This window comes from Brachycentrus maculatus, unplaced genomic scaffold, assembly GCF_059751285.1.
Source record: "Brachycentrus maculatus isolate JH-2025_06_01 unplaced genomic scaffold, ASM5975128v1 h1tg000199l, whole genome shotgun sequence".
Classification (NCBI taxonomy): domain Eukaryota; kingdom Metazoa; phylum Arthropoda; class Insecta; order Trichoptera; family Brachycentridae; genus Brachycentrus; species Brachycentrus maculatus.
In genome coordinates this window covers 3,277,128-3,296,499 of record NW_028280950.1, presented here as the reverse complement: position 1 = coordinate 3,296,499, position 19,372 = coordinate 3,277,128, and the positions used below count along the sequence as shown (strand labels likewise).

The following is a 19,372-nucleotide window of genomic DNA, read 5'->3' as shown; positions in this document are numbered from 1 at the left end:
ATATTTACATCTCCTTACAGTAAACAAAACATTTATTTTTAAATTCTTTCAGACTCTTCATTCTTGATACATTCAGGTATCTCATCATACATTTTCAAACCCTTATAAATGAAACAATTTTACGACTCGGTTTTTTTCAACAATGACAGTCTTATTTTATCCTTATTTCTAGTAATATGTTCATGACAATTTTTGTATAAAACTATTTTATCCTTAAATTATTTTGGTAATTTATCGTTAAAAATTTTATGTACAAAAATCTGCATATTAAATTTAAGTCTCTTTTTTATAGATAACCAGTTTATTATTCTCTCATTTTTTTCTATATTATTATACCCATTTTTCTTGAGAACTATTCTCATCGCTTTATTTTGTATAATTTCTAATTCATTTAAATTTCCTTCATTTGCTAAAAATAACATGTAAATAATCATATTTCTTGTTACTTATGTGTAACTCATTATATTTTTTGTTTTGTTTAGAAGGGTATCTAACTCCGTAAATCTATACAAATAAAAACGTAGATGTTCGCGTATTCAAAATCTTAAGTTATTTGCCGACTTGATTGAAATTTTGTTACAACGTTGCATTTAAGTACGCGGGTTTAAGCCACAATTAAATAACACGCTTCTTTTGAAAAACAGTTTTTTTACTGCAATGGCAGCACTACCTGTTGACCGTAACAGCAACACACGTAATACTAAACATAGCCTATGGCAGACAGCGTGCTTCTTGACAGCTGAAAAATATTACACTGTGAAATTAAACATAACTTAAATGTGTGCTTTCTCTTTTCTTTCTTTTTGATTTAACCTGACTGAACCACAGCAACGTGTAGCTGGGTACAGCTAGTAAATAAATAAAAGATTGTGAAGTAAAAATATATTTGAATGTATCCCGCAGTAATTATCTGAATACAATCATCTGCCCTCTTCAATAAGATCCGGTTTTTTCATGATTTTTTTTCATGAAGATGGCCTTCATTTTAGATAACCTGATAATATGTTCATCGAGGACATTGAACGCTCTTGGCGCGACACAAGAGAAATGTCTTCAGCAAAAGTCTTAAAAGTTAATTTTCTTTAAACGTGTAATTGATTTTTTTCCTTAAAATGCCGTTTTTGTATTAAAAAAATTAGTTTTTCTGCGAAATAAAAATATTTTTGAAATGAAAACAGTAGTTAAAAAATTGATAAGTGAGGAGTTTAAAAAAATATAAAAATATTAATATGCGCCGTGGTGTAATTGGGTAGACGCTCGATTGCAAAACTGGCGTCACGGGTTCGATTCTCACATATTGCAAAATAAATTCAAGAACGATTTATTTTCAATTGGTCTGGGTTTTGTTATGTTTTTTTTTATATTTACCTTACCTATCCTTACTATCCTAATCCTACCTGCAGACAAGCCTCTAAAAGTAAAGGCTTTGCGTGTTATTCTTTTTTTTTTTAATTTGTATGTATTCTAAATAACAAAAATCCAATACACTCGTTTATTCTTAAAAACATCTGACGTGAAATGACGACGGGCTCTCAGCGCAGCTGGACGCTTAATGAATTCTATTATTGCGAGTAATCACGGGTGGCCAACCAGCGGCCCGCGCTCATGTATGACGAATATATTTTTTTTAAATATCGGGTCCTTCAGAATGTATTTAAGTTTTAAAAACCAATCAAGTTTCTGTAATTTCAAGAAATGCATATATTCTGGTGAAAAGAAGCTCAAATCTCGCATTTAATTTTAATTAAAATTGGTAATATTGTTCGATTTATGTGTCCCAATTAATAATTTATTGCTATACAGATACATTTTTGCAGGTTCAATGCGAGTTTTCTTCTCACATCTGGTAGTAGTAATTTTTATTTTTCACATTTACCCTGATTGTACTTTCTGATTACCTCTGCATTAAAATTATTTATAATACTTCAAAAAGTGTGAAATTCGTTTTTTTTTTTAATTATTACTGTCTGTATGCGGCCCTTAGGAACAATTTAAGTCACGATGCGGCCCGGGGTTGGCCAGGCCTAATCTAAATAATTCAAATTACGGATAAACATTTATAGCGGGAAATTCTCAAGTTCACGGCTCCTACGTCATACATAATACTAGTTACTATGCGAATTGGGCGCGCTTAATAAATTTACCCATCACAATTTTTCGCGTGTACGCTTTTTGAATTCTCTTAATTTTATTAGCGACTACCCAACGACTTACTGCCAAGAGGATGGTGACCAAACTTTTAGCAAGTATTACAGTTGCGATTTAAAAATTAGCAAGGAGTGGAAGTTGGCCTTGGATTCTTAAAGAATCAAATATAATGGTGGAGAATCAATGGCATGACTTCTTGGAAACATGTTTTTTATATTGGTCTCATTTGATCGCTCAACAATTCGACAAGAATAAATTGAGAAGGGTTTAGCTTTGTCAATTATCGTGATTTTCTCCGATCGTTTCATTATGGTCAATTGATCTTGTTAACGCGCTTCTATTTATGTATTCATCAAATATTTAATTAACTCGTTTTTCTAAGTGATTCAGAGTTTTTTTTTAACAAACGTGTATTGCACTTGCCTCAATCTTTTGTATTTCTCATTTTAAAACAATCTTCCAGCGAGGTCGCATTGACGAATTTATGATTTACGATTATGCATTTTTCAAAGGCTTTCAATCAGGAAGCGATCAACATGTTCAAGGGTTCTACAGCGCTACTGTTCTCTTGAAATAAAGTTATAATAATTGTGTCTCTGTTTTTAAGTTTTACTAAGATCTTCGGGGTAGGCAGAGAGAATAGATCGCCACTCCACTCTGTCTTTGCAAACATTCTTCGCCTCTTCCACGTTCATGCATCTCCTCATACATACCCGCCGATTGTTTCGGCTCCTAACCTGACCGCTTTCAAGTATTTGGCATACCTGATCGATCAAGTTTTTCTCGGTCTTCCTCTGCTCCTTTTTTCCAATTACATTCGCCTCATAAATTTGTTTTTCCGTTCTTTCCTCACTCATACGTTCTACATGTCCAAACCATCTCAACACATTCTTTTTTCCTTATGTGTAAAACGCATGTGTAGGATATCGATATATGTCTTAATACCGCATATCGTGACAAATCTCTAAAAAAGCTTACTAATGAGGGTGTTGGGAGCATAATTAGGATTATCCATTGAATGACACTTGAGATATAGAGTGATACATATATCAATGAATTTTTTTATTTATTTTTAAATACTTTTTTTTGTATTGTTTAAGTACGTTTTTGGGTTATTGGGAGATGGCTCTGAATAGCATTTAGGTTAACTTTAATTTGGCATTGAGAACTCATTTTGCGATTTTTTTCAACAATGATTTTGTAACTGGAATTTTGATGACGGATTTGGACTTAGTTAATCGTTCTTATTCAAAGTCTATATGGTGACAAGCTTGTATCACGTCAAATATTATTGTTTGTATGGACCCCATATATTGAAACCGTAATAGTGGTTGGTATCTAGATATGTTTTAGTCTAAGGTATTTTAAAAAAGTTTTGATAATTATGGAGTAAAAGTGGAAATATATTTACTTATTAATATTGAATACGATTACAAAAAAATGTTAACTGCAGTCTTGCAAAGTCTAGAACTACTCTTAACCATTATACCTAATTTACATATTATTTTAATGGTTTCCAGTGCACTTTTCCTCTAAAACTGATAACTAACCGCATGGCATCTGTCAATTGAAAGTAGTGTTACCAATATTACTGTGTTACCAATATTACTGTGTTACCAATGTAAAAATATCCTACAAACACAAATAAATTAATTCACAAAAAATGCATAACTGCCGCAGCAATGAAAGAATACCTATATTTTTTTAAAATATTACAATATCCATAACTAAAAAATCTGACGTGCTGCATTTTATTTGCTATCGATTTCATTCAGCTATTAATCGATTTTATTCAGCTTTGCAAAGTGCATAAAGATCAGGTATTTTCATGCCAGTTACAAAATAAAAGTTGAAGTTTGTTGCCCAGTGTAATTTGAATTATTTTATGCTGTCAACACCTTATATAGGTACTTATATTATTTGCTTCATGAGTGAGGTTATTGTACTAAAATTTATTTTATTTATAGCATTTCAAAAATTAAATGAGTTTTTTCAAAGTTTCACGCTCTTATATAGATGCTAATTTTATTTATTTCATCAATAAGGTTATTGTGCTAAAGTTTATTTTGTTAAAGCATTTGAAAAAATTTAATTTGCTTTTCAAAGCTTTATTTTGCATCGTTTTTAAGATATTTCAACAGCCATATCATGTGACACTAAGGGGCATCACAAATTTACTTTACTTACGAATGTATTTATTACATTTATGAAATCAGGCACAAAAAATTGGATTGTCGTAGATCTTATTTCACTAACGTACTATGAAAACCTTTCATTTTAATTTTCAAAGTAAATTGGTATTGAATAAAATAACAACTATGTAATTTTTTCCACGTGAATTTTATTTGACCAGCAACCGGATTTCGTCGTAACCGACATCATCAGACTGCCCCAATCGGTTTCGACGAAACCCGGTTGCTGGTCAAATGAAATTCATGTGGAAAAAATTACATAGTTGTTATTTTATTATATTAAATGCAGTTCCACCAAGAAATGTCAGTACAAAATTTATTTCTAATAAATTGATATTTGCACTATGAAGAACCGTAGGAGTAAAAATTGTGTTGTTTTGATTAATGAAATTTGACTCACGGTAATCTACAATTATTTTTTATTTATTTATTTCAAAAATATTTTATAAATATACACAAATATTATTTAATGTTTATTGTAATAAAAATATATAAAAAGACTACGTTTAGATCATCCTTAAATGTTTTTTAGTCGGTCTAAAAGCATCTGATCAAGTTAGACTTGTGTATTGATTGCTTTTTATGGAATACGTTAATTAAACTCGAAGGAACTCACTATATTTACTTGTAATAAATGTAGCTTGACCTAATAATATATATATTATTTTATGTTTACTTGTGAAACATTACGTTTTCCGCATTCTTCAATACTGGCAATGAAACGAGTAATGTATATTTTGAAGTATGCGCGCCCTGGCTGTAAAGTCCCATAAACTCACAAACTGCGATTGTAAACATCGTAAAAATAAGAATGAGAAAACATCGCACCTTAGCTTTTAGGCTTTTTAAGAGAACTTGCTGAATATCTGGTGTTTAATGAGTGATGCACTAAAGATATGTCGAGAATAATTTACATATTGCTCAAAGGACTACCAGTACACATTGGCAGCGTACAACTTACACATATTGCTCGAGTACGGATATAATTCGAGTCAGAAATATTCAAAACATTCAAAGATTGTTAGATTTGGAATGAATAAAAATAAAGTGTCGGGTTTTGGTCCCGTGGTTAGTGTCGCGGACTCTTGAGTCAGAGTTTCTGGGTTTAAACCCACTCTACCACAATATGATGACTATTTCTAATAATGAGCCGCTTAAGCTCATAGAATTAGAATGAAATCGAAGTATTTTTGTAAATAAAAAAAATACATTTTTTAAAGTTATAATTTTTAAGTTAAAAATTATCTGAAGTCCCACGTCTGACAATGGCTGATGGAATAAGTCAATGATTTGTCTTTTACAGGTATGTGAGATATCTCAACTGGGACGAATCATGTTTTTAAATAAAAGTCTAACATTTACACAGCTTACGATTGGCATTGGCCGGATTAAATAACTACATTTTATAATGTGTAACATTCACCATAATTTAAACATCCATTTTGCTTAAATTTTTGGAAGTTTTAAATAAAGTCAATCGCTTTCGTAAATCAGAACTGCCATCCTTTGAGGGTTCCATATTCCCCTACGTATACAAAAATGAAACATCTCTGTTGAGACATCTAATATATTGATATACAAAGGTTGAATCCAGTTCTCGAGCTCAATCAAATAAATACACGAACAAAAATATTGTGCATTTGAGTTTAGTTTTGTCTTGACAAAGACTCGTTTGACGTTTGTGAATTTATTGGTAAGACAAGCACATTGTAATAAATTTGTATAACAAATATCGTGCCTACATATCGCTCACTCCTTTCAACAACGTCATATATCAAAAATCGGCAGTTTTCAGATGTGCACGTTTTCGGAATGCCCAGAAAATGTACTATATCCCAGCAAAAACGGCATATTTTTAACTTAATATTTACCCGGTACAGGGCAAAAAATGTTGTATTTGCATTTTGAAGAAAAGGTATTGTTTAATTATTTTTTTAAATAAACTAAATATTTTTCAAATGCAGAAAAAATAATCAAGTTTTACCTAAAAAGATCTGTTGCACAGTAAAAAGTTCAAAAAGTGGCTTGATATTTATTTTTAATACATTGTATTATATTTTTAAACATAAAAAAAATATCTCCTGAAAAATATTTTTTTTATATATGACGTAATTGAAAGGAGTGAGCGATATATGTATGTACTAAACTAATTAACAATAAGGTCACTTTTTAACATCTCGTCCTCTTCAAACCAGCGAGCACGTGTCTTATTCTTACCGACTTTTTATTTTTCAGCCATCGCGGGGATATTCGCCGTGTTCTCCAGTGTGGTCTTCACATCTTCGGTCATCAACTTCCTGCGTGGTGATATATCGGATCTGAAGTGAGTCTCACCTACTTTTATCCATATACTATATACTTCATATCACCATATGAATAAAGCAACTAACTCAAAATTCGGCTGAAAAAAATATTTAAAAAAATATTTCTAGTATCGTATTAACAGTTCCATTTATCCCAAAGTTATCATTGTGTCTATTATTAAGCTTATTAATATAATACATAATAAATACCTAAATAAATCTGATTGGATTGGATTGGATTCCCAGGGGGGGGAGGGTGAAAAGCATATATTAGTGAATTCACACTCTAATATTTATTTAATATTACCCTGGACTGGTCCCTGAAGTGCAGGAGCGATCACCTTGCCTTCATGTAAGTAACGATCAAGATAACACTGCGTCCATACAATACAGTGCCCTATGCACCATTGGGTGCGATAAGGGTTAGAAGAAGAAGAATCTGATGGGTGGTTATTACATCTAGTGCTAGTTTTTTTAATGAAAAGTGACGAATTATTTTTCACTGTAAATGTTTAAATAAAAAATGAAAACGTATTGTAAATATGATGGCAGTAGATACATACATTATTTGAGAACGAGGAGTTTTTTTTTGTAATCGTGTTTTTTTTCTTAAAGGAATAACCTGCTTAGCCCTTTATCTTAGAGGCTTATGTGCAGGTAGGATAGTAAGAATAGGGAAGGTTGATATGAAGAAACACCCAGACCAATTGAAAATATATATTTCATAAATCCTTTTTGCAATTGGCGGGAAACGAACTCGCTTCGCCCGTTATGCAGTCGAGCGTCTACCCGACCACCCCACGGCGCCTGTAATTCGTAATTAATTAAATATATATTTCATAAATAATCTCTTAATAATAATATCACCCAAAGGTCAGTCTTTAAACAATTTTTCGGTGTTATTTTTCATTATTTTAACGTGTTATAAAATATTCTAAACAAAAAAATAGAATAACCCGTTTTATGTAAATCAATACAAAAATAGAATTATAACATCTTTTTAGGTATATTTTAATACTCATTCAACCAATTGCCAGGTGTGTCTTGTTCCAAACAGGTTTACTTTATTATCTCCAAAATTTACCATTTTGTCTGCAAAATGCGAATTCTAATGTAAGAGTTCAATTAATTCTAATTCTCCTCTTGTGGCGGTAAATCTTTGATATTTTAATTAGGCACGTGATGTGAGATTCTCGATCTTCTAAAATAATCTTCCCAAATTGTTCAGTTACATATCGCTCACTCCTTTCAAGAACGTCAAAAATCAAAAAACTCAAATTTTCAGAAGAACGTTTTTAAAGTTTAAAAATATAATAAAATTATAAAGCCACTTATTGAACTTTTTACTGGGCGACGGATCTTTTTAGGTGAAACCTGAAGGTTTTTTCTCCATTTGAAAAATATTAAGTATATTTAAAAAAAATAATTGAACAATACCTTTTCTTCAAAATGCAAAAAGAACACTTTCTGCCCTGTAGCGGGTAAATATTAAGTTTAAAATATGCCGCTTTTGCTGGGATATAGTACATTTTCTGGGCATTCCGAAAACGTGCACATCTGAAAATCGACGATTTTTGATATATGACGTTGTTGAAAGGAGTGAGCGATATGGTAAACTTTCGGGCGGACCTCACCAAAAGTTTCAATATTATGGGATTAGTTCTTGACTAGGTTTCGCACTTGTATTTACCGTTTTATACGAAAGATAAACTTTAAAACCAAAGATACCCAACACTTTATTTTGAATAAATTATTATTTCTCTTCATCACAAGATTAACATTCAAATATTCGCATTGACTGTTAGGGCCCCTACCCATCGAAACGATGCGGCATCGCAAAAGCTTTAATCTGCGTTGTCGGAAAGTGGCGACACGCACACGCAACGTGTGCGCTCAGTGACCAGTCGTTCAAGGCGCGCTTGGGACTAGGGTTACCCAGAACTTTGTTTTTTCTTTTCTTCTTCATATATAGCCTCCCCTATACTTGTAGAATGAGAATGAGAATACGTCTTAAGTGGTTTTTACTATTGACTTTATTTATATATTTTGTATACCTACCTACATTGAAAATGACTTGAATTTTACCGTTCACGATCCCCGACAAATACCATGATGCGGCATTTGACACAATTCGCCATTTTTGTGTTTAAGCCGTAATTAAATAAATATTTCGTTTTTTTCATCAAATATGGCATTTATTATTATTTTAATTTTGTTTGTCATTTTATACTATGTTTATGTCATTTTAAATGTACGTACATCGGCTTAGTAGTTTTTTATTTTATTTTATTAATTCGGTTATGACGCTAATATTATCGTTTCTTATATACGTATTGTATATTAAAATACTTTTTTCACATTTTTTTGTTTGTAACCGTTCTCGCACGCTTGTTTTTCCGCGAGTTTTTTTCACTTTTGTGAATGCGTGTTTAAAATTTTGCAAATTATTGATTGCCTTTTTGTTGTTGGATTAATACCCAATTTATACATTTCGCTCACTCCTTTCAAGAACGTCATAAATCAAAAATTAACAATTTTCAGTTCAGCATGTTTTCGGAATGCCCAGAAAATGTACTATATCCCAGCAAAAGAGGCATATTTTTAAATTAATATTTACCCGCTACAGGACAGAAAGTGTTGTTTTTGCATTTTGAAGAAAAGGTATTATTTAATATTTTTTTTAAATATACTAAATATTTTTTGAATGCACAAAAAACCTTCAGGTTTTACCTAAAAAGATCTGTTGCATATGAAAAAGTTTAATAAGTGGCTTGATATTTATTTTTAACACATTGTATTATATTTTTAAAGTTTAAAAACGTTCTCCTGAAAAATCAAGTTTTTTGATTTATGACGTTCTTGAAAGGAGTGGGCGATATATGTCATCGTTTTTGGCAATTCATAAGTTTTCTTTTTTATAAGGATAAAATACATATCATCAAAGACTTGGCTCTCCTAACCAGCGCCCAGCGTTGCCAACGCCAACTTTCAGAAATCCCCAAAAAACTAGGTCGATTTGGGGAAAAACAAATAGGGGGAAAAAAATTGAGGAAAAACAAAGTTCTGATTCCCCACATAATTATTCCATGGAAATAAACAAGTTGTCATAAAAAAACAACTACTTAATTTTTAAAATTATAAATATTAACACCCTAATTGGGCTTTTACGTAAAATACGTAGTCATTAAAAATACTTTGATACGTAATAAAATATGTTAGAAAGTAAAAGTGTCTAAAAAAAACAGCTAACATAGTAAAGATAGGTAAGATAGTACTCAAACAGAATAATTTATGCAATTCACTTATTATTTTGTATCATGAACAATTATGTTAAACACATAAAAAAATAATACTTAAAGGAGACTACACCAAAAATTTACTTTCAAAATATTATTAAAATAATAAATGGTCAAATGCTAAAATCCCCGCATTTTCCCCACAAAGTGCCGATCCCCACGAATTCCCCAATCGAGTTGAGATTCTCCGCAGTTTGGGGAATTCCCCACAGATTGACAACCCTGCTCCTAACTTCACGAACTCTGTTAGTTTTTAACGAAATTTCTTAAATTGGTTGATTTTTAAATTAATTTGTGTCCGTTTTGGATGGCGTTCTGTTGAAATGTTAGTTTAAGAAAAATGAAATTAACATTTTGTGGCCTACAAAAATATTATTTATAAATCAAGGGAAGTAAATTATTATTAAAACTAGGTTTATATTTTTACTTACTTTATTTGTTTATTTAGTAGAGTATTTTCAGATTTCAGATTTTAGACCTTCGCTCAATTTCAATAAAATAATTTAATTGGATTGAATTGAAATACATGCGTGTGTCATAAGAACACAAATAGTTATTTTTCATTAAAAAAAATATGCGTTCATAATGCAGATTTTTGTGACCCGCGATACTATATATCCAAAACCACATTTTGTGTCTAGTCAATAGTTTGCTTTGACTTAAGAAAAATCATTAAAAAAGACTTCAAAGTGATCTCATTAAAAAACACACAGATCAAGTAACATTAAAAGCTAAAAATCCATACGATTTGTTTATTTTCATATAATATATAGAAAGTGGACAGGATATGCAGATACAAGCAACTCATAGTTTTTTTTTTTAAATCATGAATTAACAGAGCTGCAGGCAAATGAAGAGGGACCATTATTGGCTCAAATTTCAAGTTGTTTAAACTATCTGGCGAATGTCTGGCAAGTACCTAAGTTTGGACTCAATCTTCCGTTTGTTGTCTGTTCATTTCCAGATTGCGATTTCAGGCCGAATTCAACAAATTAAAAATAAAATCAGGGTCACGATATTATTGATCTTACCATTCGTTTTTTTTCTCGATAATGCTCTAAGATGATAGAAAAACGTATTGTTTAAACTAAGTGTTGAATTACGAGTATAAAGTAAAATCATTCTGAAATGTATTATTTATTGATTGGGCAATAACTTAGTGGAATGACATGTTGATTATTTAAAAAATTAAACAATAGTGTAAAAAAATATGGAGTTTTATTTCATTACACTTGTGTAAAAATTTATGGAGTTTTATTTCATTACACACGACTAGTTTCGAAAACTACGGATGTTTTCATAAACAGGTGATTACAAAAACAATATTTTCGCAGTCATCTGTTGATGAAAACATCTGTAGTTTTCGAAAATAGTAATGTGTAATGAAATAAAACTCAATAAGTGGTATAATACAACAATAACAAGTGTTTAATTTTTAAAATAATCAATTCTGTAATATTTTTTTAAAACTAAAATCCATATTACTGATTGTTTCATCCATTAGACCCTAATGATTAGTAAACAACAATTTTTTTATTCAAGTTGGCATTTTCCTGAGGCATATGTATATTTGTAATTAACAGTGAATATTTACTATTGTTGTAAGAAATATTTTGCATAGGAAGGCGCGGATGTTTAGCACATCAATAAATTCGAAGAATACGAAGCAAAATAAATATTATTCCATAAAAATAAATACTCGCAACACGTGATGCTAAAAAATACACATCACGATAACATATCGCTCACTCCTTTCAAGAACGTCATAAATCAAAAAACTTGATTTTTCAGGAGAACGTTTCAAAAATATAACACAATGTATTAAAAATAAATATCAAGCCACTTATTGAACTTTTTACGGTGCAACTGATCTTTTTAGGTAAAACCTGAAGGTTTTTTCTCCATTTGAAAAATATTTAGTTTATTTAAAAAAAATAATTAAACAATACCTTTTCTTCAAAATGCAAATACAACATTTTTTGCCCTGTACCGGGTAAATATTAAGTTGAAAATATGCCTCTTTTGCTGGGATGTAGTACATTTTCTGGGCATTCCGAAAACATGCACAACTGGAAATTGACGATTTTTGATTTATGACGTTCTTAAAAGGAGTGAGCGATATGTAGATGCGAACATCCAAACTGCGGATGACAATCCGATTCATTTTGTAATTCGACAATTCGTTCATTTATTATATACCGACAAGATGCTTTTAAAATATTAAAAGTAAATTCAAACGTCCTTTAAAATATTTATTTTAAATTTTATTTAACAAACACAAAGTGAAGATCAACAAATAATGTAAAAAAAGGTCAGAACTCGAGTTCCGACGCATCGGTAAATGTTAAAGACAAAATATTGGTTTCAGTATTTACAAATCAATATTATGTATATAAAGCGTGCAATGGAAAATATTCTTCTTTTAACCCTTACTCGCACGCAGTGTTGCATAGGGCAGTGTTCCACAAACTTTTTCTTTTCAAGTACACCTGCCAAATTAATAAATTTCAGAGGAACATCAAAGAAAAAAAACAAAGTTTTTTTAGTATTGATTTATTATCAAAATATAATGCGAAAACATATATGTATTATCATATCAAAATATATTTTTTTTACAAAATATGTATATTTTTTTTTTAAATATATGTATATTGAAAATATATTTAAACTTTTTTTGAACTCCTTACCTTTCCATAACTATTTATATATTTATTTAGAATAATAAAATTCATTATATTGGGATACAATTTGGCCTCAATTCAAACTCCATTCTCTCGATCTGCACTTTTAATCCCCGTTAATGCCTAGACTTCCATATTCTTCTTCATATAATTCGATTAGTTCAAACCTTGTTCTCTCGATCTGCACTTTTGATTCCCGTAAATGCCCGGACTTCCATATTCTTCTTCATATAATTCGACTAGCTCAAACCGTGTTCTCTCGATCTGCACTTTTGATCCCCGTAAATGCCCAGACTTCCATATTCTTCTTCATATAATTCGATTAGTTTAAACCTTGTTCTCTCGATCTGCACTTTTGATCCCCGTAAATGCCCAGACTTCCATATTCTTCTTCATATAATTCGATTAGTTTAAACCTTGTTCTCTCGATCTGCACTTTTGATCCCCGTAAATGCCCAGACTTCCATATTCTTCTTCATATAATTCGATTAGTTCAAACCTTGTTCTCTTGATGTGTACTTTTGATGCCGTTTGAAATCGCATTGAGAACATTGGTATGTTTTGTAACTATAGTCTGTCCGTTTGTGTTGTGCCAGGGACGCGCTGTTCTTCTTCCTACTGCTGACGGACGTGTCCAAGGCGTCGCTGCTGGCGCGGCTCGCGCTGGCAGCCGGCAGCCAGGCCGAGGTGCGCGAGTCCATCGCGCGCGGCGTGCAGCTGCTGGGGCCGCCGCTCACGCTCGACACGCTGGTGGAGGCGCTGCTGGTCGGCGTGGGCGTGCTGAGCGGCGTGCCGCGCCTCGTCGCGCTCAGCTGGTACGCCTGCACCTCCGTGCTCGTCAACTACGTCGTCTTCATGACGCTCTACCCGGCCTGCCTGTCGCTCGTCTCAGAGGTGAGTGTGGCTAAACCATTTCTTGGTGGAACTGCATTTTATATAATCGGGCTGTGGTCCCGTGGTTAGTGTCGCGAACTCTTAAGTCAGAGTTTCTCGGTTCGAACCCACTCCACCACAATTTGATACCTATTTCTAATAATGAGCCGCGTAGGCTCACAGAAATAGTATGAAATTAAAATATTTGTGTAAATAATAAAAACACAAATATTCATTTTTTTTTAAATAATAACTAAAGAATTAAATAAATAAAAATAAATAAATAAATCAATGCCCATTACATGCAAGTCCTAAAAATATATATGTAAAAGAAAATGACTACTATACAATTAATCAAATAAAACAATAAACCTTGAGTGTAAGTCCCTTTCCAAGCACAAGAGCTCAGTCTCTTTTTTGGAGGCACAGCGAAATTAAAATCATAAATTTGCCATATGTATAAATGTATAGAAATTGTATCAAATTGTATAAAAAAGTAACTATATTAAATAATAAAAAAATATATAGTTTTTTCCACATATGGAGAAGAACTATATACAGTGAAACCCCTATTTTACGTTTTTAACACGTTGATTGCCGGTTACGCGCATACGCGTGATCCGGCGCGTCAGCCGATAAATATCAACATTTTATTTAACCTTCTTACATAATATTAAAACAAAAGACACAATTTACAAAGTTATATAAGCACAGTTAAAAAAATATAAGCAAGTTTAAAGAAAAATAATAATTTGGCCATCTCCTGAAATCCAGCTTTTCAGGTCGGCAATCAATGCGAGGAACTAATGAAAGGAAAATGTAAATGCGGGGTATTGAAAAAAATGTCAAAATCATGTAGGGGAGTTTTTTTGCATACAAAAACCTAATGGCGGGAAGATGTAAATGGGGGGTATTGAAAAAAGGTCATTTTAATTAAAATGTTTGTTACAAATAATGCTTGTAAAATACAATAAATTACTTTCTGATACCAAAACATTGTTTGTTTATACGATACAAACATTTTTCTTTCATTTTTTTTTCAAATGTCTCTTACTAGTTTGCCAGGTTTTTCCCAATCATGCTCCCAAAACGCTAATGGAATATTTATATTTTAATAATAAATGTCAGATTTTGGGTCCAAAACATCATAATGTTTACCAGGTCTGAAGGGTTACATAAATTCGATTAAATAAATTATTGCTACTTAAAATTATTTAACAGTCAATTTTTCAATGTCGTTAAGCAAATATCTAATATTTAATATATACATCAATGTTACTTTTTTTATAGAAATAATAATAATAATTATTAGTGACTTTTTAAAACATTTATTTCTAATTGAAAGAAAAATTGATGAAGATATGTGGAGGTCCTCACTAAAATGTTACATTTCCATCATAAATGATTTTAAATAATCTAATAATTTGGTGTAATTTAATGATTTAATATTGGTTTAACACAGGATTGGTCACGTTTTGTCGCAACTTTTATTAAGATTTCAATAGAATGCGGTAAACGGAATAGATTTGCATTTAAAGGATTTTTTGTGCAATATTGGAAATGTAACTTTTTGGAGAAGACCTCCACATGTGTTGTCACAATAATTTTAATTAATTCTAAAAGTAATTTTAATGTACTCCAATGATGAAATTTCCATTTAAAATGTTTACATAATTTAATATTAAAACTCTTCTATTTCTTTTAAATAATGGTGATGCCGCGATGCGCTTAAGTCTGACTGCCAAACTTTATTGTTGGTTGAATTCTTAAATAGTGGAAATTCTAAAATATTATCTTGAGTCTAGAATCTACATGATGTAATATTATTTGGTTGTTGTTTTCCATTCCTCTCTGCTGATCTATAGCTGCTTTATTATAGGAACCTTGGAATATCTTCTATATATTTGATTGAATATACCATCGGCTTAACCCATAAAGTGTCCAACTCCGTTTGGGCTTACTTAATACATTGTTTGCGGGAAACGCTTAAAAGCGTTTTTAACATACTGTTGGCAGAGAGCGGGGGACGTTGATAAGCGTTCTATTTGCTTACTTTTGGTAGAGCACAAGACGCCAAAAAACATTGTACAGATCGGAAAAGGGTCTGCGGTTACTTGTGATCAGTAAACGAACCTTATTAGTGTACTAATTAAATTCGGAATTGATGAAAAAGATGCCCGCAAATAATGTGTTAAGAGCTTAAAAACATGCACCTAAAAATGTTTTTAGACAAAAGTCTGGAAGGGAGCCAGAATGAAGTTGGACACTTTATAGACTAAACTGACCATATCGTCTAAGAAAGTAACAGTTTATGATGGTTTTTGTGTTCAAAAGAAAGTATACTGAAATATCATAGTGACAGGAGATGGTTCCTACATACGGCAACAATGCCTTTTATTATTTATTAACAATATTGTGTTTTTGTAAAGTTATCCAACGGTGTCCGGAGCGGAGATGCTCCCGGAGCGGGACTGTTGCGAGCGCTGCACGCCGCTGAAGAGGAACAGAAACCTAATCCTGTTGTACAGCGAGTCAAACTTATCATGTCTGCCGGTCTTTTCCTTGTACATATTCACAGGTAATTCATTACGCCATTATACCTCCCTAATTTTACATTTTTTAACTTGTTTCATTATTTCATCAGACACAAAACAGTTTTTATGTTGTTGAGAAAATTAATATTGAAGTCTTATCATTTAGAAAGCCTGCAACCTAACATGGGCTGGTTTTATTAATCATTTTACACACTGTAATATTCATGACTCTACCAATGACTACTCAACATCCATATTGCATCTGAAAATATAGTTTATATTTTTTGCTCTAAGCTAGCTACTCTAGCTACAAATAAAAAAATGCTGTCATTCTGGTTTTTAGTGGTAAAATTCAAAAGGCCAAAGTGGTTTAAACTTATGTTTTTTTCATAAGTAAGAACTTCGCATAGTTAAAATTTAAAAATAAGTAAAAATAATATTTCAGTAGGGTAAGAAAATATACAACAACGTTGTTGTAGATTTTGTTTAGATTCTTTAACTATGAAAATAATTATAAGAAAAAACCTAATACTTATGACGACATGCTTTGCAAAAGCGTTTGTGCATGTGAATTGTACAAATTCAATTCTTGAGAATTCTTTTAGTTCATTGAACCGTACTAAATTAGAGTATTATATATTGGTATCCTCTACTCATACACAAGCATTCACAAAAAGCAGCTGTAAATTTAAATATTGTTGAAGGGGTTAATTCTCTCAAGATTGTCAGCTTATGAACTCTTGATAAGAATAGGTACAATATATGTTTATACATCTACATGAGAAATTTATTCATGAGCTTTTATTATGATACTCTAAATTATATTTTTATAACAAAGAATGCCCCGAACCTGCTTAATAATAAACAAAATGTACAACTTCATTCACAAAGCAAGAATGTACATGAAGTCAGCGGATATTGTATTTTACTGGAACACATTGTACTCACTCTTGACACGCTGACTTCTGTGTGTAACGTGAATGGCTTCCAAAAGTGTACACTATCTTGGAAGAATATCAATGAGATGTCATTGTCCTTCAGATACATATCTCTGCCGTTATTTGAGTCTGTAGTACAAACAACAATTTCAGTCGGTGTTGAACCATCTCATGTTGAGCTTTAAATTCAGTTTGGTTTTGCGTTTGAAGCTAGTGGGTTACTTTATCGCTTCGGTTATTTGAGTGTCTGTTTCTCGAATTGCAGCCGCTGGTCACTTAAAGGAGAATCTGATGACGGAGTAACCGGGACCTCCATAAACAATCAACACGGCATATTGAATCGTACTGAAGATGCAGTTTTACCTCCGTATATGAAGTGAGTTTATTTCTACTCTAATTTAATATTTTTGTAAAACATGGTGGAAAGGGGATAGAATGTATGGCCTACATAACCATTATTAACATAATGAAGAAAGGTGCAAATGTGGTTGGAAATAGAAATAGAGGAAAACTTGGCATAATCAATTATTTCATATATTTGAAAGTGGACAAGTTAGAAGTTGGAATAATCGGCGAGTGTGTATAGGGAAATGCAAGTATGTGGAACAGGCGAAGAATTTTAGAAAAGAGTGGTGCGGTATTCTTTACTCTCTGCCTATCTCTGTGTAAAGTGGAGTGATGATTAGTAAGTTAGTCAAGTGGACAGGTCAGGAGGAGATGCATGAATGTAGAAGAGTCGAAGAATGTTCCCAAAGAGTGGTGTGGTGCTATTTCCTCTCTCCCTATCCCTGTGGAAAGATAGTTGGTAAGTTAGTCAGTGAGTGAAAATATGTTTTTATTTAAACTTTTGTTATTTTGTGACAAATGACGGCGACACAATGAATTTTTACTTTTGATTAATAATTGTCCTTTAAAATACTGCCTTGTACAGAATTATTATGAATATTATTACTTAAAATATGGAAGTGATTTATAGAGTCTAATGTCCGCGTGTAATACTTAATACGTAGCTTTAAGAAAAATAATAATTTTCCTTGTATTATAAAAACATGTTAAATATTAATGTAAGATTCATAAATGTTGGTATTTTCAGATGGTTAACAGTGAGCGTAGAGCAAATAGTGATTCTGATTCTGGTTTGTGCTCTAGCGGCTAAGTTTATATTCTTCGAGGACCGAGAAGAACTGGATTCCCGGCTTCAGCTGTCCACTAATAGGAAGGAAGAAAACCATACCAAGGAAGAAAATATGTTCGCTGTCTCTCAAGAAACTAATATGAAGCTCGTTCCTTCACTCGCAGAACTGAGAATTAGCGAGAAAGCAATGCCAAAGAGACCCATTTTTGAGCTTTCTGATTTCGAATCTGAAGATAAAGAAACACAGACTGAAGAAAGTAACCAAGTGGCTCTAGCCTCTCCTGAAAAGAAATTGAGTTTGGAAAATATTCCTCGGTTTCCTCGTTCCGAAGCCGAATGTCTAGAAATATACAAGTCCGAACTGGGAGCGCAAGGTCTATCGGATAATGAAGTCATTCTACTAGTCAACAAAGGGCACATTCCTCTCTACAAGTTGGAGGGAGCCGTGGGGGACCCTATGAGAGGTGTCAAGTTGAGAAGAGATATTATTTCTCAACGGGGTGGATTCGACAATGCTCTCGATGGTCTACCTTATCTTCACTATGACTATTCTAAGGTTAATACCATTTATTGCTGCTCGAAAATCTTTTTTCAAACATTTAAGCGAGCGATTTAATGACTTTAATTATTTTTGTAATATCAGGTCTTGAACACTTGCTGCGAGAATGTAATTGGCTACGTGGGAATTCCTGTAGGGTTTGCGGGTCCTCTTATAGTGGACGGCATACCGTACATGATCCCTATGGCTACCACGGAAGGAGCTCTCGTTGCGTCGACCAACCGCGGCGCCAAGGCTCTCGGGGCGAGGGGAGTCACTTCCGTTGTGGAAGATATCGGCATGACTCGCGCCCCCGTTGTCAGCTTTCCCAATGTGGTACGAGCCAGGTAATAATATCACCATCAATAAAACACTTTCCTATTGTAAATAGGAGAATATCTCATTTTATTTTGTGGTTTTAGCGAGGCAAGACGATGGATAGAAAGCAAAGAAAATTTTGAAAGGATCAAAGAGGCATTCGATGCGACTAGTCGATTTGCTAAACTTCAAGAAATCCACATTGCCATGGATGGACCGCAGTTGTATATACGGTTCCGCGCTACAACTGGAGATGCCATGGGAATGAATATGGTGTCCAAGGGAGCTGAAATGGCACTCCGCCACATTCACAATGAATTTCCGGATATGACTATTATTAGCTTATCGGGAAATTATTGCTCCGATAAAAAGCCTGCTGCTATCAATTGGTAATTATTTACATATGACCCGTTTAT

The 19,372-nt window shown here is 32.5% G+C and overlaps 1 protein-coding gene across 2 annotated transcripts in view; it reads left to right on the top strand.

Annotated features, from left to right (window-relative positions):
• Positions 1-19,372, top strand: part of Hmgcr (HMG coenzyme A reductase) — an 85,877-nt gene that overhangs the window by 59,986 nt on the left and 6,519 nt on the right. For both annotated transcript variants that reach the window (XM_088263511.1, XM_088263512.1), the window contains exons 3-9: positions 6,576-6,663; positions 13,217-13,514; positions 15,923-16,071; positions 17,231-17,341; positions 18,059-18,656; positions 18,744-18,985; positions 19,061-19,345. In XM_088263511.1, coding sequence (XP_088119637.1) covers positions 6,576-6,663; positions 13,217-13,514; positions 15,923-16,071; positions 17,231-17,341; positions 18,059-18,656; positions 18,744-18,985; positions 19,061-19,345 — 1,771 coding nt within the window. The remainder of the gene's footprint in view (positions 1-6,575; positions 6,664-13,216; positions 13,515-15,922; positions 16,072-17,230; positions 17,342-18,058; positions 18,657-18,743; positions 18,986-19,060; positions 19,346-19,372) is intronic.